At 38.8% G+C, this 27,072-nt stretch overlaps 1 protein-coding gene across 3 annotated transcripts in view; it reads right to left on the bottom strand.

Moving 5' to 3' along the window:
- Positions 1-27,072, bottom strand: part of RNF130 (ring finger protein 130) — a 118,450-nt gene that overhangs the window by 48,337 nt on the left and 43,041 nt on the right. For all 3 annotated transcript variants that reach the window (XM_047777865.1, XM_047777867.1, XM_047777864.1), the window contains exon 3: positions 11,668-11,918. In XM_047777865.1, the coding sequence (XP_047633821.1) occupies positions 11,668-11,918 (251 nt within the window). The remainder of the gene's footprint in view (positions 1-11,667; positions 11,919-27,072) is intronic.

The raw sequence follows: 27,072 nt of genomic DNA, 5'->3' as shown, positions 1-27,072 counted from the left end.
GGTACTTGGAAAAGATAAACAAAATTGATAAACCTTCAGCTAGACTCATCAAAAAAAAAAAAAAAGTTAAAGATCTGATATTGTCACTGCTGTGGCTTGGGTGTTTGTTGTGGCACAGGTTTGATCCCTGACCTGGGAACTTCTGCATGCTCTGGGCATGGCCAAAAAATGAAAAATGAAAAGGGAGCAGTTACAATCAACACCACAGAAATACAAAGGATCATTAGGAGACCATTATGAGCAATAATTTATGAATAAAATGGACAATCGAGAAGAAACAGACAATTTCTTGGAAAAGTACAATCTCCCAAAACTGAACCAGGAAGAAATAGAAAATATGAACATACCAAGTACCAGGACTGAAATTGAATTAGTAATTAAAAACTCCCAAGACCAGATGACTTCACAGGTGAATTCTACTAAACATTGAGATGAGTTAACACTTATCCTTCTAAAACTTCTATTCCAAAAAACTGCAGAGGAAAGAATACTTCTGAATTCATTCTGTGAGGCCATCATCACCCTGATACCAAAACCAAAGATACCATAAAAAAAGAAAATTACATAGATGCAAGAATCTTGACCAAAACACTATTAAACCAACTACAACAATACATGAAAAGGACCATACACTATGATCAAGTGGGATTTATCCTAGGGATTTTTCAATATCTGCAAATCAATGTGATATACCACATTAACAAATTGAAGAATAAAAACCATACGACCTTCTCAACAGATGCAGAAAAAGCTTTTTACAAAATTCAAAATCCATTTATAACGAAAAAAAAAAAAAAACTCTTCAGAAAGTGGGCATAGAAGGAACATACCTCAACATTAAAAAGGCCACATATGACGAACTCACAGCTAGCTAGCATCATACTCAAAGGTGACGAGCTGAAAGCATTTCTCCCAAGTCCAGCTACAAGAAAAGGATACCTACCCTCACCACTTTTACTCAACATACTTTTGGAAGGCCTAGTCAAAGAAATCAGAGAAGAAAAAGAAATAAAAGCAATCCAAATTGGAAAAGAAGTAGTGAAACTGTCACTGTCTTCTGATGACATGAGGCTATACACAGAAATCCTAAAGACACGACCAGAAAACTACTAGACCTCATCAATAATATCAGTAAAATTGCTGGATACAAAGTCAATACACAGATGTCTGTTGTGTTTCTATACATTAACAACAAAATATCTGTGAGAAATGACCCCATTTACCATCTCATAAAAAAGAATAAAATACCTAGGAGCAAACCTACTTAAGGAGGCAAAAGACTAATACCCTGAAAACTGTAAGATGCTGATGAAAGAAATCAAAGATGACACAAACAAATGGAAAGATATATTGTGTTCTTGGACTGGAAGAATCAATATTGTCAAAATGACTGTACTGCCCAAGGCAATCTACAGATCCAGTATAATCCCTATCAAATTACCAATGGCATTTTTCACTGAAAATAAACTATTTTTATTTATTTTTATTTTTTTAATTACTCAAATGAATTTATCACATCTGTAGTTGTATAATGATCATAACAATCTGATTTCACAGGATTTCCATCTCACAGCCCAGGCACATCCCCCCACCTCCCAAACTGTCTCCTCTGGAGACCATAAGTTTTTCAATTTCTGTGAGTCAGCATCTGTTCTGCAAAGAAGTTCAGTCTGTCCTTTTTTCAGATTCCACATGTCAGTGAAAGCATTGGATGTTGGTGTCTCATTGTATGGCTGACTTCACTTAGCATGATAGTTTCTAGGTCCATCCATGTTGCAAAAAATGCTGGTATTTCGTTCTTTTTAATGGCTGAGTAATATTCCATTGTGTATATGTACCACATCTTCTTGATCCACTCCTCTGTCGATGGACATTTAGGTTGTTTCCATGTTTTGGCTGTTGTAAATAGTGCTGCAATGAACATTGGAGTACATGTGTCTTTGCGAGTCGTAGTACTAGTGTTCCTTTTTCTCCACACCCTCTCCAGCACTTATTGTGTGTAGACTTCTTGATGATGGCCATTCTGGCTGGTGTAAGGTGGTACCTCAGAGTGGTTTTGATTTACATTTCTCTAATAATGAGTGATGTTGAACATCTTTCCATGTGTTTCTCGGCCATCTGTACGTCTTCTTTGGAGAATTGACTGTTTAGATCTGCCCATTTTTTGATAGGCTTGTTTGTTTTTTTGGTATGGAGCTGCAGAAAGTGTTTATAAATTTTGGAGATTAATCCCTTGTCAGTCGATTCACTTGCAAAGATTTTCTGCAATTCTGTTGGTTGTCTTTTTGTGTTGTTTAGGGTTTCCTTTGCTGTGCAGAAACTTTGAAGTTTGGTTAGGTCCCATTTGTTTATTTTTGTTTTTGTTGTTAATACTCTGATAGGTGTATCTGAGAAGATGTTGCTGTTGTTTATGTTGGCCTATGTTTTCCTCTAAGAGTTTTATAGTGTCTGGTCTTATATCTAGGTCTTTAATCCATTTGGAGTTTATTTTTGTGTATGATGTTAGGGAGTGTTCTAATTTCATTCTTTTCCATGTGGCTGTCCAGTTCTCCCAGCACCACTTATTGAACAAGCTGTCCTTTCTCCATTGTATATTCTTGCCTCCTTCGTCATAGATGAGTTGGCTGTAGGTGCGTGGGTTTAATTCTGGGCTTTCTATCATGTTCCACTGATCTATATTTCTGTCTTTGTGCCAGTACCATATGGTTTTGATGACTGTTGCTTTGTAGTATAGTCTGAAGTCCAGGAGCCTGATTCTTCCAGGTCCGTTTTTCTTTTTCAGGGTGTCTTTGGCTATTCTGGGTCTTTTGTGCTTCCAAACAAACTTTAAAATATTTTGTTCGAGTTCTGTGAAAAATGTCCTTGGTAGTTTGATAGGGATTGCATTGAATCTAGGTAGTATAGTCATTTTGATAATATTAACTCTTCCAATCCACGAGCATGGTATATCTTTCCATCTATTTGTGTCATCTTTGATTTCTTTCATCAGTGTCTTATAGTCTCTTTGGGTAGGTTTACTCCTAGGTATTTTATCTTTTGGATGCGATGGTAAATGGGATTGCTTCCCTAATTTCTCTTTCTGCTCTTTCATTGTTAGTGTATAGAAATGACATTGATTTCCGTGTATTGATTTTGTATCCTGTGACTTTGCCAAATTCGTGGATGAGCTCTAACAGTTTTCTGGTAGAGTCTTTAGGATTCTCTAGGTATAGCATCATGTCATCTGCAAATAGGGATAGTTTTACTTTTTCCTTTCCAATTTGGATTCCTTTTATCTCTTTTACTTCTCTGATTGCTGTTGCTAGGACTTCCACAGCTATGTTGAAGAGTAGTGGTGAGAACGGACATCCTTGTCTTGTTCCTGATCTCAGCGGGAATTCTTTCAGCTTTTCACCATTGAGAATGATGTGCGCTGTGGGTTTGTCGTATATGGCCTTTATCATGTTGAGGTAGGTTCCCATTATGCCCACTTTCTGAAGGGTTTTTATCAGAAATGGGTGTTAGGTTTTGTCAAAGGCTTTTCCCGTGTCTATTGAGAGAATTATATGGTTTTTATTCTTCAGTTTGTTAATGTGGTGTATCACACTGATGGATTTGCGGATATTGAAGAACCCCTGCATCCCTGGGATAAATCCCACTTGATCATGATGTATAATCATTTTAATGTATTGTTGGATGCAGTTTGCTAGTATTTTGTTGAGGATTTTTGCATCAATGTTCATCAGTGAAATAGGCCTGTAGTTTTCTTTTTTTGTGGAATCTTTGTCTGATTTTGGTACCAGAGTGATGGTGGCCTCACAGAATGAGTTTGGGAGTATCAGAAGGATAGTTTCAGAAGGAGAGGTGTTAGCTCTTCTCTAAATGTTTGATAGAATTCACCTGTGAAGCCATCTGGTCCTGGACTTTTGTTTGTTGGAAGTTTTTAAATCACAGTTTCAATTTCAGTTCTTGTGATGGGTCCATTCATCTTTCCTATTTCATCTTGGTTTACTCTTGGAAGATTGTACTTTTCTAAGAATTTGTCCATTTCTTCTAGGTTTTCCATTTTATTGGCATATAGTTGCACATAGTAGTCTCTTATGATCCTTTGAATTTCTGTGATGTCCATGTTACTTCTCCGTTTTCATTTCCAATTTTATTGATTTGAGTCCTCTCTCTGTTTTGCTTGATAAGTCTGCCTAGGGGGTTATCAATTTTGTTGATCTTTTCAAAGAACCAGCTTTTCGTTTCACTGATCTTTTCTATGGTTTTCTTTGTTTCTATTTCATTGATTTCTGCTCTGATCTTTATGATTTCTTTCCTTCTACTAACTTTAGGTCTTGTCTGTTCTTCTCTCTCGAGCTGCTTTGGATGTAAAGTTAGCTTATTTATTTGAGCTTTTTCTTGTTTCCTGAGGTGGGCTTGTATTGCTATAACATTTCCTCTTAGAACGACTTTTGCTGCATCCCATAGGTTTTGGAGTGTTGTATCTTTGTTGTCATTTGCTGCTAGGTATTTTTTAATTTCCTCTTTGATTTCTTCAGTGATCCATTGGTTGTTTAGTAGCATGTTGTTTAGTCTCCAGTGTTTGTGTTTTTTGCAGTTTTTTTCTTTTTGTTGATTTCCAGTCATACAGCATTGTGGTTGGAAAAGATGCTTGATAAAATTTTAATTTTCTTGAAGTTACTGAGGTTTGCTTTGTAGCCCAGGGTATGATCAATCTTAGAGAATGTTCCATGTGCACTTGAGAAGAATGTGTATTCTGTTGCTTTTGGATGGAATGTCCTGTAAATATCTATTAAGTCCATCTGGTTTAATGCATCATTCAGGGCCTGTGTTTCCTTATTGATTTTGTCTGGTTGATCTGTCCATTGCTATAAGTGGGGTGTTAAAGTCCCCCACTACGATTGTGTTATTGTCGATTTCTCCTTTTAAGGTTGTTAGCAGTTGCTTTATATATTGTGGTGAACCTGTGTTGGGTGCGTAGATGTTTAAAATTGTTATATCATCTTCTTGGATTGATCCTTTGATCATTATGTAATGTCCTTCTTTGTCCCTTAAAATATTCTTCATTTTAAAGTCTATTTTGTCTGATATGAGTATTGCTACTCCAGCTTTCTTTTGATCCCCATTTGCATGAAATATTTTCTTCCATCCTCTCACTTTCAATTTGCATGTGTCCCTAGAAGTGAAGTGGGTCTCTTGAATACAGCATATATATGGGTCTTGTTTTTGTATCCATTTGGCCAGTCTCTGTCTTTTGGTTGGGACGTTTAGTACATTAACATTTAAGGACATTATTGATATGTATGTTCTTATTGCTATTTTATTAATTACTTTGGATTTGTTTTTGCTGCTCTTTTTTCTTTCCTTCTTCTCTTGTTCTTTTCTGCCTAGAGAAGTTCCTTTAGTATTTGTCGTAAGGCTGGTTTAGTGTTGCTGAATTCTCTTAGCTTTTGCTTATCTGTGAAGGTTTTGATTTCTCCTTCAAATCTGAATGAGAGCCTTGCTGGGTAGAGTAATCTTGGTTGGAGGTTTTTTCCTTTCATCACGTCAAGTATATCATGCCACTCCCTTCTGGCCTGCAGAGTTTCTGTTGAAAAATCTGCGGATAGCCTTATTGGGGTTCCCTTGTATGTTATTTCTTTTCCCTAGCTGCTTTCAAGATTTTCTCTTTGTCTTTAATTTTGGTCAGTTTGATTAACATGTGTCTCGGGGTATTCCTCCTTGGGTTTATTTTATATGGTACTCGTTGTGCTTCCTGGATTTGAGTGAGTGATTCCTTCCCCATGTTAGGGAAGTTTTTGACTATTATCTCTTGGGATATTTTTTCTGTCTCCTTCTCTCTCTCTTCTCCTTCCGGCACCCCTATAATATGGATGTTGGTGTGTTTAACGTTGTCCCAGAGTTCTCTGAGACTCTCTTCACTTCTTTTCAGTCTTTTTTCTCTTTTCTGTTCCGCATCCGTAATTTCCACTAATCTGTCCTCCACCTTGCTTATTCATTCTTCTGCCTCCTGTATTCTGTTAGCTGCTTCTAGTGAATTTTTTATTTCAGTTATTGTAGTTTGCATCTCTTCTTGTTTAAGTTTTATATCTTGTATCTCTTTGCTCAGTTTTTCCTGTAAGTTATCCATCTTTGCCTCCAGTTTATTTCCAATGTCTTGCATCATCTTCAGCATCAACAGTCTAAAGTCTTTTCCCCGGAGGCTGAGAATCTCCTCGCTTAGCTGTTTTTTCTGGGGTTTTTCCTTTCTCCCTCATCTGAGTTATAGTTCTCTGTCTTTTCATTTTTATAGGTTTTTGGTGTGGTGACCTTTTTACAGATAATAGAGTTGTAGCCTCTCTTACTTCTGATGTCTGCCCCCCTGTGGCTCAAGTCAGTATGGGGGGGCTTGCTGTAGGCTTCCTGATGGGAGGGGCGGATGCCTGCCCCCTGGTATGTAGAGCCGATTCTAATCCCTCTGGTGAGTGGGGCTTAGGCTCTGGATGGGATTAGAGGCAGCTGTGTGCCTGAGGGGTCTTTAGGTAGCCTGTTTACTGCAGGGCGGGGCTGTGATCCCCCCTGGACTGTGGTTTGCCCTGGGGCTTCTCAGCAGCTGGCTGACGGGTGGGGCCAGATTTTCCCAAAATGGCCACCTCCAGAGGAAGACACTGCTGCTGAATATTCCCGAGAGCTTTGCTTTCAATGTCCCTCCCTCACAACAAGCCACGTTCACCCCTGTTTTCCCAGGATGTCCTCCAAGAACTATGGTCAGGTTTGACCCAGATTCCCATGGAGACTTTGCTTTGCCCTAGGATCCAGTGCATGTGAAAGTCTGTGTGCACCTTTTAAGAATGGGGTCTCCATTTCCCCCAGTCCCATGGAGCTCCTGCACACAAGCCCCACTGGCCTTCAATGCCAGATGCTCCAGGGTTCTTTCTCCCTGTGCCAGATCCCCACACATGAGAGTTTGATATGTGGCTCAGAACTCTCACTCCTGTAGGTGAGTCTCTGTGAACCAGTTAGTTTCCAGTCTGTGATGTTCCCACCCAGGAGATATGGGGTTGTTTATATCACGAAATTGCCCCTCCTACCTCTTGATGTGTCCTCCTCTTTTTCTTCTGGAGTATCTTTTTTAAGGTTTCCAAGTCCATTTGGGTGAAGAGTGCTCAGTCTTTAGTTGTTAATTTTGTTGTTTTTAGGAGAGAAGTTGAGCTCCAGTCCTTCTATTCCGCCATCTTAATCCCCCCGAAAATAAACTATTTTTAAATTTGTATAGAAACAGAAAAGACCCCAAATAGCCAAAAAATCTTGAGAAAGAAGAATGGAGCTGGAGGAATTAGGCTCCCTAATTCAGACTACACTACAAATCTACAGTCATCAAAAGAGTATGGTACTGGTTCAAAAACAGTATTATAGATCAATGAAACAGGATAGAAAGTCCAGAAATAAATCCATGCACTTGTGGTCAATTAATCTATGATGAAGGAAGCAAGAATATATAATAGGTAAAAGACAGTTTCTTTAATAAGTAGTTATGGGAAAACTGGGCAGCTACATGCAAAAGAATGAAATTAGAACACTCTAACACCATACACAAAAAATAAAGTCAAAATTTAAGAATGTAAGTCCTAAATGTAATGTAAGACCTAAATGTAAGAATGGATCCTATAAAGCTCCTAGAGGAAAAGAGAGGCAGAACACTCTTTGACATAATTGCAGCAGTATTTTTTTGGATCTGTCTCCCAGAGTAATAGAAATAAAAACAAAAATAAACAAATGGGACATAATTAAACTTAAAAGCTTTTACACAGCAAAGGAAACCATAAGCAAAATGAAAAGGCAACCTATGGAATGGGAGAAAATATTTGCAAACGATGCTACTGACAAGGGATTAAAAATATACCAAAAGTACATACAGCTTACTATTAAAAAAAAAAAAACCAACCCAATCAAAAAATGGTGCTGTACAGTGGGAAAAAAAAAATGGGCAGAAGATTTAAAGAGGAATTTCTCCAAGGGAGATATACAAATGGCCAACAAGCACATGAAAATATGCTTACTATCACTAATTAGTAGAGAAATGCAAACCAAAGCTACAATGAGGTATCATCTCACACCAGTCAGAATGGCCATCACCAAAAAGTCTACAAATAATAAATGCTGGGGAGAATGAGGAGAAGAAGAAACCCTCCTCCACTGCTACTGGGAATGTAAGCAGGTGTAGCCACTATGGATAACAGTATGGAGGTTCCTTAAAAAATTAAAAATAGAGCTACCATACGATCCTGCAATTACATTCCTGGGTATATATCTGGAGAAAACTCTAATTTGGAAAGATACATGCACCCCAGTGTTGATTGCAGCACTAATTATAATAGTCAAGATATGGAAGCAATCTAAATGTCCATCAACTAATGAATGAGGAAAGAAGAGCTGATACACACAAGCACATGTGTGCACTGGAATATTATTCAGCCATAAAAAATGAAATGCCATTTGCAGCAACTAGAGATAGATGGACCCAGAGATTATCATACTAAGTGAAGTAAGTCAGAAAAAACAAATATATATTTTTTTTGTCTTTTGTTGTTGTTGTTGTTGTTGTTGTTGTTGCTATTTCTTGGGCCGCTCCCTTGGCATATGGAGATTCCCAGGCTAGGGGTTGAATCGGAGCTGTAGCCACCGGCCTACGCCAGAGCCACAGCAACGCGGGATCCGAGCGGCGTCTGCAACCTACACCACAGCTCACGGCAACGCCGGATCGTTAACCCACTGAGCAAGGGCAGGGACCGAACCCGCAACCTCATGGTTCCTAGTCGGATTCGTTAACCACTGCGCCACGACGGGAACTCCAGAAAAAACAAATATTATATGATATCACATGTGGAATCTAAAACTGAGTACAAGTCAACTTATTTACAAAACAGAAATAGATGCACAGACACAGAAAAAAAACTTAACAGTTACCAAAAGGGATAGCAGTAGGGGTAGATAAATTAGGAATTTGGGATTAACATGTATACATTATTATATATAAAAGAGATAAACAACAAAGAACTAAAGTATAGCACAAGTATCCTATAATAACCTATAATGCAAAAGAATCTGCAAAAGAATAAATACATGTATAACTGAATCACTTGCTGTATATCTGAAACACAATGTTGTAATTTAACTATATTTCAATTTAAAAAATGGTTAAGGGGGTTCCCGTTGTGGCTCAGTGGTTAATGAATCCCACTAGGAACCATGAGGTTGCGGGTCTGATCCCTGGCCTTGCCCAGTGGGTTAAGGATCTGGCGAGCTGTGCTGTAGGTCACAGACGCGGCCAGGATCTGACATTGTGGTGGCTCTAGCATAGGCCAGCAGCTGTAGCTCCAATTAGACGCCAGCTGGGGAACCTCCATGTACCACCGGTTGGGCCCCTAAAAAAGCAAAAAAAAAAAAAAAGGTTAAAAAAAAGAAGCATCAAAACTGCTGGCCTGTATTCCTCGAAAATGTCAATGTCATAGAACAGATTAAAAAAGACATGACAGGAGTTCCCATTGTGGCTCAGTGGAAACAAATCTGACTAGAAACTATGAAGTTGCGGGTTCGATCCCTGGCCTCGCTCAGCGGATTAGGGATCCGGCGCTGCTGTTAGCTGTGGTGTAGGTCGCAGATGCAGCTTGGATCTTACGTTGCTGTGGCTCTGGCATAGGCTGGCAGCAACAGCTCCGATTATACCCCTAGCCTATGAACCTCAATATGCCATGGGTGCAGCCCTAAAAAGACAAAAGACAAAAGACAAAAAAAAAAGACATGACAACTGAATGTAACATATAATCTGATTGGATCAATCTAGTGTTTTCTTTGCTACAAAGGACTTTATTAAGGCAATTTTTACAAAACTTAGAAAGAAAAGGTCTAGAGATTAAATAACGACATTAATGTTAATTTCTTTTCCTTTTTTTTTGTCATTTTGTCTTTTTAGGGCTACACCCATGGCATATAGAAGTTTCCAGGCTAGGGGTTGAATCTGAGCTGTAGCTGCCAGCCTATGCTACAGCCACAGCAACACAGGATCCAAGCTGCATTTGTGATCTACACCACAGCTCACAGCAAGGCCAGATCCTTAACACAATGAGTGAGGCCAGGGATTGAACCTGCGTCCTCATGGATACTAGTTGGGTTTGTTAACCACTAAGCCATGACAGGAACTCCAATTTCATTATTTTGATAATCATACTGTGGTTATATAAGAGAATGTTCTTGCTTTTATAAAATACACATTAAAGCATTTAAGGGTAGAGGGGCATCTTATCTCAAATGGTTAAAAAAAGTGTATACATACGAATGGAAGTATGGCAAAATGTTAACAGTTAGAATATTTGAGTAAGGGAATACTTATACTATTCTTGTAGCTTTCTATCAGGTCTGAAATTATAAATAATAAAAATTTTAAAGACATATAGGATGCCACACAGAGCCTGGCACATAAATTTTCAATAATTATAGTTTTCAGATATTTTATAATACCTATTTTTAGATGAAGAAACAAGATGAGAAGCTCAACAGAATGCCAAGAGGACTATGGCAAACTGGTGGTAGATCAGGATTTGAACTCAGATCTGTTCCATACCAAAGTCTGTGCTCCTTTCACTAGTATGAAGAAGGATGAAAATTTCACACATCTCACATGGGTTTGGATGTATTCTGTGTAAGGAGAGGATGATGCTCTGTAAGAACTGGCTTTAAGCCACTCGCTAAGCAATTCGTTTCTTCTTTTTTAGGGCTATACCCGCTGCATATGGAGGTTCCCAGGCTAGGGGTCTAATCAGAGCTACAGCGGCCAGGCTACGCCATAGCCACGCAGGATCCTAGCCGCATCTGTGACCCATACCACACCTCACGGCAATGCCAGATCCTTAACCCACTGAGTGAGGCCAGGGATTAAACTCGCAACCTCATGGTTTCTAGTCGGATTTGTTTCTGCTGTGCTCCAACAATTCACTTCTTAATTTCCGGGGAGAAAAGCCTGAGGACTGGGATTTAACACCTAAAATCTGGCTCAAGGGTGGATATTTTGTCTACGGCACATCAAATAAACAAAGTAAAAAACTTAGAGAAAACCATCTGCAAGTCTTCAAAGACAGGGCAGCATATTGTCTTTGTGTTTTTATTCATTCATCTGAAATCCACTGGGTCCTTAGGCTGTGCTGGTCAATGAAATTTCTAGGATGACTATTTAGATGTATCTCTTCTATTGGCCCTTCCCCACCTCTCCTCCACACATGGCTAAGCTTAAACAGGACAGATGATTTATTTGTAATTAATTAATTTTCTTCTGAACAGATAATACATAGAAAAAAATTCACATGGAACAAAAGGGTATAATAGTGAAGTCTTGCTCCCCACCTTTCTAACTCCCTTGCCACTGATAACAAGTGTTACCAGCTTAAAAATATTTCAAATATTTCTTCGAATTACCAGAATTAGCTGGACTATATTATGATATTAAGCTAACCATTTACCTAAAATATTCCAAGTAATTACTATAAATTTAGTAAATTTTTTATTTAGGCATTTAAAATATCCTTAAAAATACCTGTGTAGACATGTTTTCAACATGTTAAAGTGACTCAGGGTTAAAACTTTTTTTAACGAAAAACTGTATTATATATGATTACAATAGTTGGCTAGTAAGCATCACTGGTAGCTCACCTGGTTTCTGTCCCGGGCATTTGTGTATCTGATCTTCTGAATGAAGTAGAATATAAGCCATGCTGAAGAAATAATCATCAAAACAATAAAGGATATTGACACGAAGACTAGAGAGCCACGGCTGAAGTTCTTTGGCGGCATTCGAGTTCCAACAGCTATTGTCATTTGAACAGAGATGTTTTTCTCCAGATAACTCAAAATATCTTTACCCCTCAATTCTGTAATCATGACAGCAATAATATCTCCAGTGCCTGTAATGTAAAATAAATACATATACTCAAGTGACATTTAAACTTTATTGAACATCAAGTAAAAACGCTACTTAGAAAAACAATGCAATTCTTGTTAAGGCAAGGGTTTATATATTCAACTTTTCAAATGAAATAAAGTTGTAGTTGGGTATGCTGGCAACAAGTGGGAACAGAAATTTGTTGTATACTAAGCACACTTAAAGCATAAAATGACTGCAGTGATAAGTTAACTTGTTTTAAACTATATTTAAAAAACAGATTATTAAATCAGCCAAATGGAACAAAAGACAGTACATGACATACAGCAATAGAATGTGAGAAAATTGTGGCACGTTTTCACTGTCAAACCTTTTCGATCTTAAAATGTTCTATAGAGTCCCAACTCATTATGAAGAAGAGAAAAAAACTGCTATTTTTTGTATTTCTTACAAATATTTCTGAAGGACCAATTGTTTGCACAACTACCACAAGGAACAGAAAGAAGTGCAAGATACATGGTTTTATACTATCACTGAGTTAGGACACAAATCTAAGATTTACAACAGCAATATGCCAAATGGCAGTATCTTTCATCAACAGTTGAAACTAACTTTGATCCTATGTGTAGATTCAATGGGAGGAATGTTCCTTTTTAGTTTACTCCAGAACCTATCTGGAATTCAAACCCTTCCTGAGACATGCCCAAGCTTCAACACTCTGGACTAGTTTGGCATCAAAATACTTCCGGCTTCTAACAGCTGTCCAGAGATTCTGCTTCAGCCACTAAGTTAACTACAAGGATGTTTGTAAATTTCTTTCCTAGTCATCTAGTTCTTTCACTTATGTAGGCAGTGATATAGTAAAGGCAAGTGACTCCTATGCACAGCATGAAATTTTTACCCCTTTCCCCCGCCACAAAGGGAATAACTTCCCATTTTCTTTTAGGCAAAAAGAGAAGCCTTTCTATAACCAAACTACCTGTCATTGATGGTCCTTTAATAAGGTAAAGATGCCTATGACAACATGCAACTTTTACACTATGCCTTTTTCAAAGAGCCCCCAAAGGAGTTCCCGTCGTTGCTCAGCAGAAATGAATCTGACTGGCATCCATGAAGACGCAGGTTCGATCCTTGGTCTCGCTTAGTGGGTAAAGGATCCCTCATTGCCATGAGCTGTGGTGTAGGTCGCAGATGCAGCTTGGATCCAGTGTTGCTGTGGCTGTGGTCCAGGCCAGCAGCTACAGTTCCAATTTGACCCCTAGCCTGGGAACTCCATATGCCACAGATGCAGCCCTAAAAAGACAAAAAAAAAAAAAAAAAGTCCCCAAGACAATGGGGGTCAGAGGAAAGAAAATAAACTATTTTGGGAAAGAGAAAATTATAACTACTTATATAAATTTGAATAAGGTTTGTGCATGTAAATCGTCAAAACAAAATAACCCTCCAACTTGCCCTTTCAAAGGTGTCTTCAATGCCCTTTAATATACTACTATTAAATATTTGGTTTATGTTTCACTTACCATATTTAACTTAAAAGGACTATCCTTGTACAATATGCAGTCACACACACACACACACCAAAGACCATATGTAACTGAAAAGAAATGTTATAATTAAAAGTTTTATGAAAAGTTTAACCCAATGGAACATATACCTTTGCATAGCCTTATTCGAAACTTTCAGTCTTTCAGAATTTATCAGCAGTTTATCAGAATACTGATTAAAAATAAAGAAGAAAACTGCAAAATTAAAGCAAGCAACAATGTTAACATCTAATTATCTTTCTGAAATGAGTTCTTTTCACTATGTTAGAAAAAAAATCATAAAATAATGCCAAATCATTTTAAATTTCCACTTAGAAACCTTGTTTGTGCTTTTAAAATGTTGTTCAACAGGCAATGATGTGCAGTATAAGATACCAGGTATGGCTATAAAGTAACTGAGACGGATCCCACAAACGACATATGACAATCAGTCTCATTGCTTTATAATCACACCAGGTACAGTTTTAGAAATCAGTTCTGAGGCTCCCTCTTGAAGACTCAAGCTGCGGAAGGAGCTGGGAAAGCTGCACAGGTAGCCAAGGGAATCAATCCATGTAATTTCATTCATTCAAACAACACTAAATGAGCACCATCTAATTTCAATTGGAAAGCTGTTTGGGAAAAGAAGCATTTAATTATTTCAACCTTCCCTTTAACAGTATTTATTGAGCATATACTATCATCAAGGCTCCTTAATGTTCGCCTTTCAAAGAGAGTAGAAAATTATATATATTGGTCTTTATCCCTGATTCCTGGGACAAAGCTCCTAAAACCTTGCAATTTCATAAGTGATAGCACTAGGAGCATCTTTTGCAGTATTAGGTCTTTGACCCTGGTCCTGACACAGATCCTAAATCCCTGGCAATTCCCTAGGTGATAGAGGACTGTTCTTTGTTCTAATGAGGTGAATCTTAGTGGGCTCCTAGTGAAGCTCCTTACAGCTTCAGTTTTGGGGGCTGGTCACCAGAAAGACCAAGCCATGATGAGAAGCTTGGAACTTTCTGCCTCACTCTTCATCCTCTGGGGAGGGAGAGGGAGTAGAGACTGAGTTATTGATTGATCATGCCTACATGAGGCCGGCATAAAAATCCCTACAGTATGGGGGGTCAGAGAGCTTCCAGGCTAGTGAACAATTGGAGGTAGTGGGAAGACAGCCTGCTGGAGAGCCCCCCCTTTTTTTCTTTTTCTTTTCAGGGCCGCACCCATGGCATATGGAGGCTCCCAGGCTAGGGGTTGAATTGGAGCTACAGCTGCCAGCCTACACCACAGCCACGCCAGATGAGGAAGGTCAGGGATCGAACCTGAAACCTCACAGTTCCCAGTCAGATTCTTTTCCGATGTGCCACAACAGGAATTCCCCAAGGAGAGAGCCCCTTCTCACACACCTTGCACTATGTATCTCTTCATCTATGGTCCTCATAACAGCATTTATAATAAACCAGGAGTTCTGTGAGCCCTTCTAACACATTTTTGAAGCAGAGGAAGGAGTTACAGGAACCTCAACTTAGAGCTGGTGGAGCAGAAGTACAGGTGACAACTTATAATTGGCTTCTGAAGTGGTGGGGTCGGGGGGTGGTCTTTGTGGGACTGAACCCTTCACTTGTAGGATCTGATGCTAATTCTAGGTAGTGTCAGAATCAAACTGAACTACAGGACACCCAGGTAGTGTTGCCGAGAACTGCCTGGCACAGGGAAAACCCAACACACATTTGGTAACCAGAAGCGTCCGAAGGGAAGTTTTCTGTGTCAGTAGTAAAGGAGACACATACAGGAGTGCTTCTTCCTTTATACCTGCTCTTGATTACATGAAAACGGCATCTACCCTCAAAGAGCAAAGGAGAAACTTAAAGGGACCAGAGAGAGGAGCGAAACATAGGTAGTCTCATGATGCCGGTACAAAGAAAGGGACTGGGAAGAGTGACAGGGAAGGCAACTAAGACAGTGCTGCTCAAACAAAATGAGAAATAATATCAGCAGATCATCAGAATGCTGACAAAGGCACTAGGTTCTTAACCACTCTATGTTGTAAATCCCTTAGAGAATCTGATGAGAGGGGACCTCTCCTAGAAGAATCCCTGTCCCCTCGACCCCTCCAGGAGACACTGGACTTCCTCATTCCCCACCCATAAAGGCAACCTGGGCTCAAAGGCCCTAATTGAAGGATGCCTCAAACACCTAACTTTTAAAGATCTGTGGAGCCTTGGTCCAGCTTCTGTGGGTGGGATGGAGGGTGGAGATTTTAATGCCAGAGGAAATGTAAGCTCAGGATAAAATTAGGGTTAGATCAAGTAGTGACTGGTAGGAGTTGAGAACTAATTAGACTGTAATGATGAAACATTCAAGGAGAGCTGATACATATTTGGAACATCCATCACCAAGCTCATGTCCCAAGCCCTTGGCCAACAATACTAATAAATCATGAATATGGTCTCAGAATCCCATGTATTTCAACAATGCCCAGCAGCAAGAGTTAATTTACCAGAGATGACAGTTAAGTAAAAGCCTAGTTTTGATCCCTGCTTTCACCTATTTTCTTGAAAACTTTCTCCACTATTATTCTTTAATGTGAATCTCTGTTTCCCCTGCTTGAGTTTAGCTACTTTAACAAACAATTCTATTCTTTCTTCATTTGTTTTGAGAATTTCAAACCCACAGAACAGTTTCAATACTATATGAACACTCATGTACTTTTTATTCAGATCTGTCAACTGGTAATAGTTTTCCTTTTCTGTGGGTATTTATTGTTCCTGAACCAACTGAGAGTAAGTTTTAGACCTCATGACATTTCCTCCTTAAATACTCCAGCATTCTCTCTTAAGAATAGGGACACAATTCATTTATCATACTCAAGAAACTGAACTCTGATACAACACTGTTCTATAATACACAATCCACAATCAAATAGCTCTGACTGGTTCTAATAATCACCAGTAGAACTGTTTAGGTCAGTACCCAGAGCCTTATCAGGTCTCGTGGCCACTGTCTTATCTTCCTAGTCTCCTCTGATCTAAAGCAGTTTTCTCAGTCACTTCTGGTCGTTCATGATATTGACCTTTTTGATGGATCCAGGCCATATGTAAAAAAAAAACTTCCCTCAGTCTGGATTTGCTGGTTTGTTTCCTCATGATTAGACCTCCAAAGGAAACATTTTTGGTAGGATGCTATATAGGTGATGCTGTGTCCTTCTAGTGGGTTATATCAGGAAGCACAGGTCGAGGTTTAACCTTTATTGATGGAAGGTGAATTTTATCACTTGGCTAATCTGTTTTCTGCCAGTTTCTCCAATGTAAACAGACACTTTTCACTATTTGATTAATAAGCAATCTGTGGGGTGATGAGTTCAGAAAATCCTGTTTCCCAACAAACAAGCTTTCATTCAATGTTCTCAGCATCCACTAATGCTCACCAGAATCAGTTACTACAACAGTGTGTGCAAAATAGGGATTTTCTAATACTATGATATTTTCTACACTTTGTAAAGTCGTTTGGTAATCAGAAACACTAATATTTTTCTAATTATCTTTTTTCCCATTAAATAAAACTACTGGGTTGGCAATTTTTCTAGGTGTTTCCCCTCCCCAACACCTAGCAATTCTATTTTTTAATGGGAAAAAAGGATATGTGGAAAAATACGGTAATGCTGCTATTATCCTGACAACAACATCGATTTTTAGGGATCAACAAAATGAACTTCAGAATTAACCTCCTTTGGGCTCTGAAGTTGGAATGTCTAGGTTCAAGTTTCAGTATGATACTTGACTCCTCTGAACCTCAGTTTCTTCTTTCAAAAAATCGGGTATTAGGAGTTCCCGTGGCGCAGTGGTTAATGAATCTGACTAGGAACCATGAGGTTGCGGGTTCGGTCCCCGCCCTTGCTCAGTGGGTTAACGATCCGGCGTTGCCGTGAGCTGTGGTGTAGGTTGCAGACGCCGCTCGGATCCCGCGTTGCTGTGGCTCTGGCGTAGGCCGGTGGCTACAGCTCCGATTCAACCCCTAGCCTGGGAACCTCCATATGCCGCGGGAGCGGCCCAAGAAATAGCAACAACAACAATAACAACAACAAAAAGACAAAAGACCAAAAAAAAAAAAAAAAAAAATCGGATATTACCTGCAGGCTTCATGGCAGATGCTCAGTAAATACCAATAATTTACTGAGCTCATCCTACTGGTATTACTATTACTCCTAGAAAGTAAAAGAAGGCATTCTTTGGAAGAATCCAAAAGACCCCTACCACATAATTTTGGAACTCCTATTCCCTAATTCCTTCTAACACCTTGGAATCACTCAGGAATCTGCTGAGCAACACAATCCTCCTGGCTTCTAAGAGGATTCAAGTTTCAGCTGTGGGAGTTGCTGCAGTTGCGAAGTATCAGAAATCCCTATCTTCTCCTCTCAACTGTATTTGTCACCTTGCTGCTAGGCAAGTCCAGTTCAGCTGGGCAGCCAATACTTTAACTATGGAAAGGCAGACACAGGAAAAGAACAAATGAACTGTTTGAGGCACTAGGCCGTGAATGGAGAAAGCCCTTTTATGGTAAGCTTTTTCACTTCTATATTGTAAACTAGTCTGTTCTTTTATGAAAGCAGCCATTCTTGTGCAAAATTCCATTTAGCAGAGGCTGTATGCCTTAACAGATAAAACTGTTTAAGTTCAAATCAGCTGCCAAAGTTTAAAGAAATTTTAAAGTTCTTAGATAATTTTAGGAAATTTCCCATTAAAAAAAGAATCCAGGGAGTTTCCATTGTGGCTCAGTGGTAAGGAACCCGACTAATATCCCTAAGTAGTGTAGGTTGCAGACTCAGGATCCGAGCCACATCTCACGACAACGCCAGATCCTTAACCCACTGAGCAAGGCCAGTGATTGAACCCTCACCGTCATGGTTACTACTCAGGTTCATTACCGCTGAGCCACAATAGTAACTCCAAATGATACTTTTATAACTGTTGGTAGGTAATTATCAAAAAGGTAATGTCATGAACCACCAAAAGTGACTAAGGGACCTGCTTTGGATCAGAGGAGACTAACAACGTGAGACAGTTATTTCTACAGAATTCAATGACCTCCTTATATGTAAAGTGGAACACCATATACTTTAAGTGGAAGAGATTAAAATTTCTTTAAAGGTCCAGAATGACTGCTGCTAAGGGAACAGGTAGGTATAGTACAGGGATTTTCTATACCACCCACTCAGTCACGTTGCACTGACTGGGTGATTCCTGTATGCTTTGGTCTCAATGAATCTGCTCACTTATGGACTGAGCAAGGCCTTCCCTTCACTCTCACTTCCACTGACTTAAGCCCTTCTCAGATGTTTCCCTACAATACTCACTCTTCTCTTCAACAACCCCTTAAAAAATTCAAGGGGGAAAAAAAGATATGCTATGTTCTTTTATGAAATGAATACAGTAATAATTCTGACAGATGTGGATGACAGGTTTTATCAATTATAGATTTCCTGCTGAGATTTGTAAGTGGTTTCTCTAAAATATACATTTGTCATGTCACTTCTCTGCTCAAAGCCTTTCATGTGTCCCTTCTGTCAACTAAATAAAATTCAAATTCCTTTAGCTTGACATTCAAGGCATTTTGGGAGACAAATGGACCTAAAGGTAATGGACAGTCATGGGATGGTAGACATTTCTTACTAACCCAATGAAACTGTTGGTCAAAGTGGCTGAAATAGTGGTTCACGTGATCTAAGGAGAATGCAGGAGTGAAACCTAGGGGAGGATAATCAGGAGAAAAACAGAGTGGGCCCAAGGAGCTGGAAGCTTCAACAAAACCAAACGACAGGAGGAGAGGGAGAGAAAAAGAAGCAACAGTCAGAGAACAGGACATTGCCATTGAGATTCAAGTTCCAGGAGATGATGAGGCCCAGGTTCCTGGCAAGGCGGAATGTCAGAGCACCCGAGGAAAGAATTTCAGGTTAGGGTGTTCACTTTCCACGTGGATTCTGAAGTTGGCCAGGATGATGGCATGACTACATGAGGGTAAGGAAGCCAGGAATCAAGGCCTCTGAGAAGTGCCAGGAAAGGAAATAGATGACTGTGAGAAAGGGTGTGGAGCAAAAGAATGAAAGGCGAAGTCATGTCATTGTGGAAGTGTACTGGTTTGACAGCACCTGTACTGATACAAGAAGATGCCAGCACCATGGTATCCAGTGGATGCCCGAAAAGTTCAAAACAATGACTAACCTGAAATTGCACTGAAGTGAGTGAGCCTAAACCCTGGCATGAAGCTGACATATATAGCAGTTCAACGTGTAAGCCACTGAAAGATCCAGTCACTTGATTAATTCCTGATGATACTCAGTTGCAGTCTGTCCTCAAAAAGAACAGGGTCTACTGAATCTTCATTCATTTATTCCTTGAGTGGGTTCTTCAGCCTCACACGAGCAGAACATAGGCTCCATGCCCAGCAGCCAAATATCAGTTTCTTTTCTTTATACTATCTCCTGCCTATACACACTCATCATGTAACTTCTGTTCATATTTTCCACAGCATAAAAAAGAAAAGATGGTTGGAACAAAGATCAGCATAGAAAAAAAAAAGCCATTTTCTTCATTCAGGTGGAGAGCCAGAAAGGTGGCGGGGGACGGGGGAGTGTAACAAGAAACAGACACTAGAGAGTCACCAGATCTTTTAGTTAAAACAGTTCTTCAATGTAATACAGGAACTCCCTGTAAGTTACTGACTCTTTTAGGTAGCTGATTCTATTCACAGGAAGTTTTAAGTATTAGAAAGGTATTTTTTAATAACTAAAATCTTGATGCCTAAATGCCCATTAATGGCTCTTGGTTCTCTTCTCTGGAGAAGCACTACTGAGTAAATAAGTTGTATTCATTCTTTGATGTTGTAAAATATCATCAACTGTAAGGTGCATCGCTGCTCTATGTATCATGAAGAAAAAAAATCCTGTCCATAAACTGTAAAATGCCATTGAATGTAAGAAACACCTGCCAAAATCAATGAAAATTCCGCTTTCACACAATAGTTCATAGTGTCAAATACATCTGCCTTGAGACTCCACCTCACTTTCTTCTCTAGATTAATTATCCCCAGAGTCCCAAACTATTCATTTTTAAAAAATATTTTTTAAGGAATCTAATACTTACAAGTTGGAAGTATCATATAAAAACCTCTTTCCCCCAAACGATTCAAGAGTAATTTACTCGTAATTCCAGATGCATAGAGATGATCAAGCCAAATCTCTGCATTTTACAGATAACTGAGGCCCAGAACAGGTCAAAGGGCTCAAAGGTGTATGAGGGGTGGGACCCCTAAGATGAGCCTTTGCCTCCTGCAGTGGGTGACCTTAGGTGAGCCATCTCCCTTCACCTCATGGAATAGTTCAGGAGTCATAAAATTGGTGAGAAAGTTCATGGTATGTTAGCCAGTGAAGATAACTTCTGCATGAATATTAAGCATCCTTAATGTGAACTGAGGTACTTGATATGAGGTACGTGACTGCTCATAAACGAAACCTAAAAATACTCCAGGATGTGGGATGTGACCTTGTACATACCTGTGATAATAAATGCAGAACAAAATTTTTTAAAAAAAGAGTAAGTTATTGGTATGATGACACACCACCCTGCAAATAGTGTGTATTAGTATGTACAAAGAAAAAGTATTTATAAACAGAGTATAACTGCCAAAATCAGGAAATGACACTGATACATTCCTACTGTCGGAGAGTCCATTCAAGTTTTCCTAATTTCTCAAAACGTCTTTTATAGCAGCCCAGATCAGAGCTATGCATTACATATAAACATCATGTCTCAGTCTCCATCAGTCTGGAACAGTCTTTCGGACTTTCCTTGATGTTCATGACCTTGACACTTCTGAAGTCTATAGCCCATTTATTCTGTAGAATGTCCCTCATTCTGGATTTATCTGTTATTTCCCCATGAATAGATTCAGGTCATGCACCTCCAGCAGCAACATCACAGAAGTGATCCTGTGCTCTTTTTGATGAACACTACCAGGCGGCCCAATTTTGATATACCTCATTACTGGTGAAGCTCACTTTGATGTCCTCCAGGCATTTCCACTGTGAAGTTACTCTTTTTACCCTAGTAATTATTAAGTATTCTGTGGGGAGGTACTTTGAGACTAGGTAAATATTCCATTTCTCATCAAACTTTCATTTATTTTACTTCTTAGATCAGTATGAACTCACAGTTCCTATTTTATTTAATGGGCTAAAATACTATCATTATTCATTTTGATGCTCAGATTCCAAATTGCTTGATAAAATAGTTTATGGACTTTTTCCATCCTGTTCTTTTTTGGACATCACTTTTCAATGTCTTCTTTTTCCCTTCTTTCCATAATGAATACAATAGTTCCATCAAGAGAAGCAATGAGACTAACTTCTCCTTTCATCTGAATATTATGTTCACAGGAATAGAGGCCAAGCTTTCGATATATTTTTCAGTAGCCATGGCACATGTTTAGCATATGCTGAGCTTACATGATTAAAGGGTCCCAGGAGTCCTCTACTTGAACTGTTATTTAAGCCAGGTCTCCACAAACCCTTGCTACTAATTTTTTTTAAAACTGTTTGTGGGGTGACTTAATGAATATTTTCTTTTCGTTATTATAGGTTCCAAGGTCCACCGAGTTTTGTGTCGTATCAAGTTAAGATACTTATACTTAAGTTTTCTTACACGTTTTTGATAAAAATATTTTTACTGGATGGAGAAAGAAAACTAAGTACAGAGTTAGGCATTCTAGCCGGGGAAGATTTAAGTTGAGAAAAAACTACCTTACATTAGCTTTTAGAGCAAGCAGCAGTACTTGAAGACCTTCCAATATGTTTTGCATTTTAAGAACCTCTAAGTCTGAGAGTTCAGTGAATTGAACATCTAAGAAGATGGGTGGTCGATAATGGCAGGCAGGCTTCTCACTTTTGGAGTGGGTAAGCAAAGGGAGAATACTAGAATGATTCATGTAATGTAATGGATTATAAGGCATTGGATTAGAGTTAGAGACCTGGTATGAACTCATTCTTAGCTTAATGGAGACACAGGTGGTTACACACAGAAATATTTATAGATCTGTATATATGCAAGTATTAGTATACACACATCTATATCCTTGCTCTGTCAACTTAGAAGGTCCAGAAGCAACAAAACCTCAATAGCAACAAGCATAGCTGGTATTACACAGAGCTTGGTGTCTAATACCATCCTCCAATGAAAGGAAATGGCTTTGGAGAAATTCCTTAGAGAAATGGCTGATTCTAGGACTAGAACTGGAAATATATACAAGATGAGCATCCCACAGCACCAGAAAGAAAGTTTTCAAAAAGCAAAACAAACAAAAAATCAAAAGGCCAACACCCATGGTAATGGGAACATGTCAAAGGACGCAAGGATCAAATGAAAGAAATCTCAATGGCAAAGCTAGAATAATTTGAACAAAAAAATAAGCAAAGTAATACTATACTATAATACAAAGTATAAAATAAATATCTATAAATATCTATGAGTCATATGATATACATAAATGATTGAATAAATAGAGATAAATAATCCACATGGAATAATTTCAAGTAAATATGTAACACTCTACCCTAAGGAGGGGACATCTAAACTCCCCACTTTTTAAGTGTGGGCTATGCGCAGTGATCACCTTCTAAAGAGTGTTGCATGGAAGAGAGGAGAAAAGAGAAACTTTACAGTGGAGAAGTCTGACAAACAGCCAGGTGGTCAAGGTCAACATCAACAGTGACCACTCATACTGACAGCACGTATCCACGATATAACATGATGAGAGTGACACTTTACCTCTGTGGTCTTCCTCCCCTAAAACCATATCCTCAGTCTGATCATGATAGAAACATCAAACAAATCCCACTGAAGGACATTCTATAAAATACCTGAGCAGTAGTCTTCAAAAATGTTATAGCCAAGAGGACCCTAAAGAGACATAATGACCAAATGTATGTGGTATCCTGAATGGGATCCTGGTACTGAAAAAAGACATTAAATAAAAACTAAGGGGAAAAAAAAGCTAAGGAAATTTGAATTAAGTATGGACATCAGTTAATAATAATGTACCAATATTGGCTCATTAATTATAACAAATGTACTATACTAATTTAAGATGTTAATAACAGGAGAAGCTGAGTGAAGGTCTATGGGAATTCCTGGTATTATCTTTGAAATTTTTCTATAAACGTAAATCTGTTCTTTAAAGAAAGAAAAGTTTATTTTAAAAAAATCTATAAAAGAGAACAACTCATGAGAAAAAACAGAGGCTAGAAAACAAAGAAACCACACTTTTAAAGTGCTGAAACTCAGAATTCTTTATCTATGTCCTTGAAAAATGATGGCAAAAAAGGACACTTTCAGATAAATGAATGATGACAGAATTCATCACCACCAGATCTGCACTGCAAGAAATGATAAAAAAAAAAAAAATGACTTGGATTGAAAAGGAAATGACAGTAGATGGAACTTAGAACTATACAAAGAAATGAAGAATACCAGAAATGCTAATATGTGGGTAAACATAAAAGCTTACCACTTTTTCCTTCATCAGTTTTTCTGTACCCATCACCCTCACCAAAAAAAGATCTCTTTTCATTCCTCCTCTAAAGGCTCCACACACTTAAAGAGTTTGACAGTATGTCTCAATGAGAGCAAAAACGCCCTGCTAGGGAGACTCTGTTTCTCCTAGGGAGATGCTCTGGGGAAGGATTTTATACTGTTACAAGTAGGGAGGGATGCCTCTAGAATTTAGTAAGCACTGGCCTGTAAGGCTAAACATACTGTAATGCAAAGGACAGCCCTTCAGAAAAAAGAATTATCCTGCCTGCCCCAATATCCCTCACATCCTCACCCTCTAAAAAGCTGAATGGAGGAGCATTGTAAAGCATCAGTCAAAGTAAGGGAGGCTTGGAGTTCCCATTGTGGCGCTATGGTAACAAACCCGACTAATATCCGTGAGGACATGGGTTCGATCTTTGGCCTCGTATGGTGGGTTAATGTTCCAGCATTGCCGTGAACTTTGGTGTAGGTCACAGACGTGGCTCGGATCTGGTGTTGCTGTGGCTGTGGTGTAGGCTGGCAGGTACAGCTCCGATTTGACCCTAGCCTGGGAACTTCCAGGGTGCGGCCCTAAAAAGACAAAAAAAACCCAAACAAAAAAACAAAAAAAGTAAGGGAGTCTCACCAGACCTCTAACACAGGCATTGAGCTGCATCATCCTCCTTAGCAGCTGTGCCCATGGGACTGGCTCTGAGCTTACAACTGTAAATCCAGGCCATCATCATACAACAAGCCAGCAAGTAAAAAAATATCTTCCATCCTATAACCTATGAAACTGATTTCTAAGCCAGTATTCTAAACCCATGCAGATCCTTTGTATTATTTTAGCTTCCTCCTCTTCTGTTGCTGGAGAGGAAAGGAAAAGCACAAGCAAGATAAAAATGCGAATCGGTGATGAGTCTAAACAACTTACTCAATGTCTGAGTAAGACAGGAAGGCAGTTGCCGTGAGCTGTGGTGTAGGTCGCAGACGCAGCTGGGATCTGGCACTGCTGTGGCTCTGGCATAGGCTTGCAACTACAGCTCCGATTTGACCCCTAGCCTGGGAACCTCCATATGCCTCGGGTGCAGCCCTATAAAGACTTTAAAAAAAAAAAAAAAAAAAGCTACTGCTTACATGTTTAGTTTTATTTTATTTTATTTGTCTATTTAGGGCTGCTCCAGCAGCATATGGACGTTCCCAGGCTAGGGGTCAAATCAGAGCTATAGCCACTGGCCTATACCACAACCACAGCAACGCCAGACCAGAGCCATGTCTGCAACTGACCTACACCACAGCTCCTGGCAATACTGGATCCTTAACCCACTGAGCAAGGCCAGGAATTGAACCTCCAACATCATGGATGCTAGTCAGATTTGTTTCTGCTGAGCCACAACAGGAACTCCAAGTTTTAGTTTTAGATTTTTCTTGATAATTATGAATTTTTGAAAAAGTGTTATGGATCATACGCAAGATACAAAAAGAGATACTTGCAAACTCAGGAAAAAAGATACATGCAATTAAAACTTTATTTCCTACCACAGCAGTACATTTAAACTGCAGGCTCAATCTTTTCTGAGGTAATTAAATCCATATTCAATTAGAACCCAAAAACTTTAAACAGTTAAAACAATCAAATGACTATTATTATTCGTTTTCTTGTTGAGCTTTTAGAGTAAAATAATAGACTTACATTAAGTGGTCCAAGTTATGAATATTTAAATTTATTTTGCAGATTTTCCCCTTGTGGCTCACTGGTAATGAACCTGACTAGGATCCATGAGGATGTGGGTTCGATCCTTGACCTAACTCAGTGGGTTAAAGGATCCGGCATTGCTGTGAGCTGTGGTTTAGGTTGCAGACATGGCTCAGATCTGGCATTGCTGTGTGTGTGGCACTGGCTGGCAGCTACAGTTCCAATTTGACGCCTTGCCTGGGAACATCCATATGTTGCGGGTGTAGCCCTAAAAAGACAAAAAAAAAAAAAAAGATTTTGCAATTTGTGATTTATCTTTACTTGTTTCTATAGTGTAATTTTTCATATTCACAAAGTGAATAGTCTATCTTAAAAAGTATGATATTCTTCTATTCATTGCTAGTTAATAAATACAGAGCTATGTAAGTTTTTTTTAATGAAAATACAATGGAAAAAGGTGAAGAACTATTTAACTACTTCTATTCAACTAGTCAAAGGAAAACCAAGAAGTATCTAATACCGCTAACTGACATAAAGATAGAAGAGGAACATTACTACTTGATTACATGTTTATCTAAATCACCTCATCTTCCTACTAACAATGAAAAGAATGTCCACATATTCTTACATACAAATAAAACTATAAAAGAGAGCTCCAATGTGACAATGATCTGAAACAGTTTATGAATGCTAAATAGTAACAGTAAAGTCTACATCAATTTTTAAAAACCAGGAGAATAAATCCTTAACTTTCAGACAAATGTGCATTATTTTCAACTATCCAAGAGCCCATAACGTCCCCTTTATACTACCACATATCCGCTACCTACATTACAAAGAACTTATTCTGCTAACTAGAGGTAACAAATAAAACCACAAATTGAGCGGTCTTTCCTGTCAATGATGTCACGGACACTGCACCAGAAAAGATGTCCTTCAGTCACCAGATGAAGGGCATTCATTAGAACAAACATGAGAAAACTCCTGAAACATCACTGACAAGGCAAGGAAAAAAAATATGTATACGTAACAATGTGGAATTAAAAAATCAGTAATTAAATTTATCCTTAAACAGCAAGAAAGCTTAAGGTAGCTAAATATCTTCATGAAATCATTTCAAGGCAGCACACACTTATTTTGTTTGAGGTATTTTGCTGACTGCTGCAGAGAAGAGAGAGATTAAGACAAACTTAAACTTGCAGTCTTCTTTCTACTGCCAGTCAGGTACGCAAATAACAACAACATAAAAGCAAAAGGATATTTCTGTCAAAGAGGCACAAAGAACGCTATGAAGACTACAGGGGCCTTGGATTATAAACTCACCAAGGGTGTAACCAAGGGGTCTTTTTTTCACCTCTTACCAGTTCATATTATATTGCAAAGCACAAGAGTTTC

Source organism: Phacochoerus africanus, chromosome 4, assembly GCF_016906955.1.
Source record: "Phacochoerus africanus isolate WHEZ1 chromosome 4, ROS_Pafr_v1, whole genome shotgun sequence".
In the NCBI taxonomy this organism is placed as follows: Eukaryota; Metazoa; Chordata; class Mammalia; order Artiodactyla; family Suidae; genus Phacochoerus; species Phacochoerus africanus.
The sequence above is the reverse complement of the archived record's forward strand: the minus strand, read 5'-3'. Positions and strand labels throughout refer to the sequence as shown.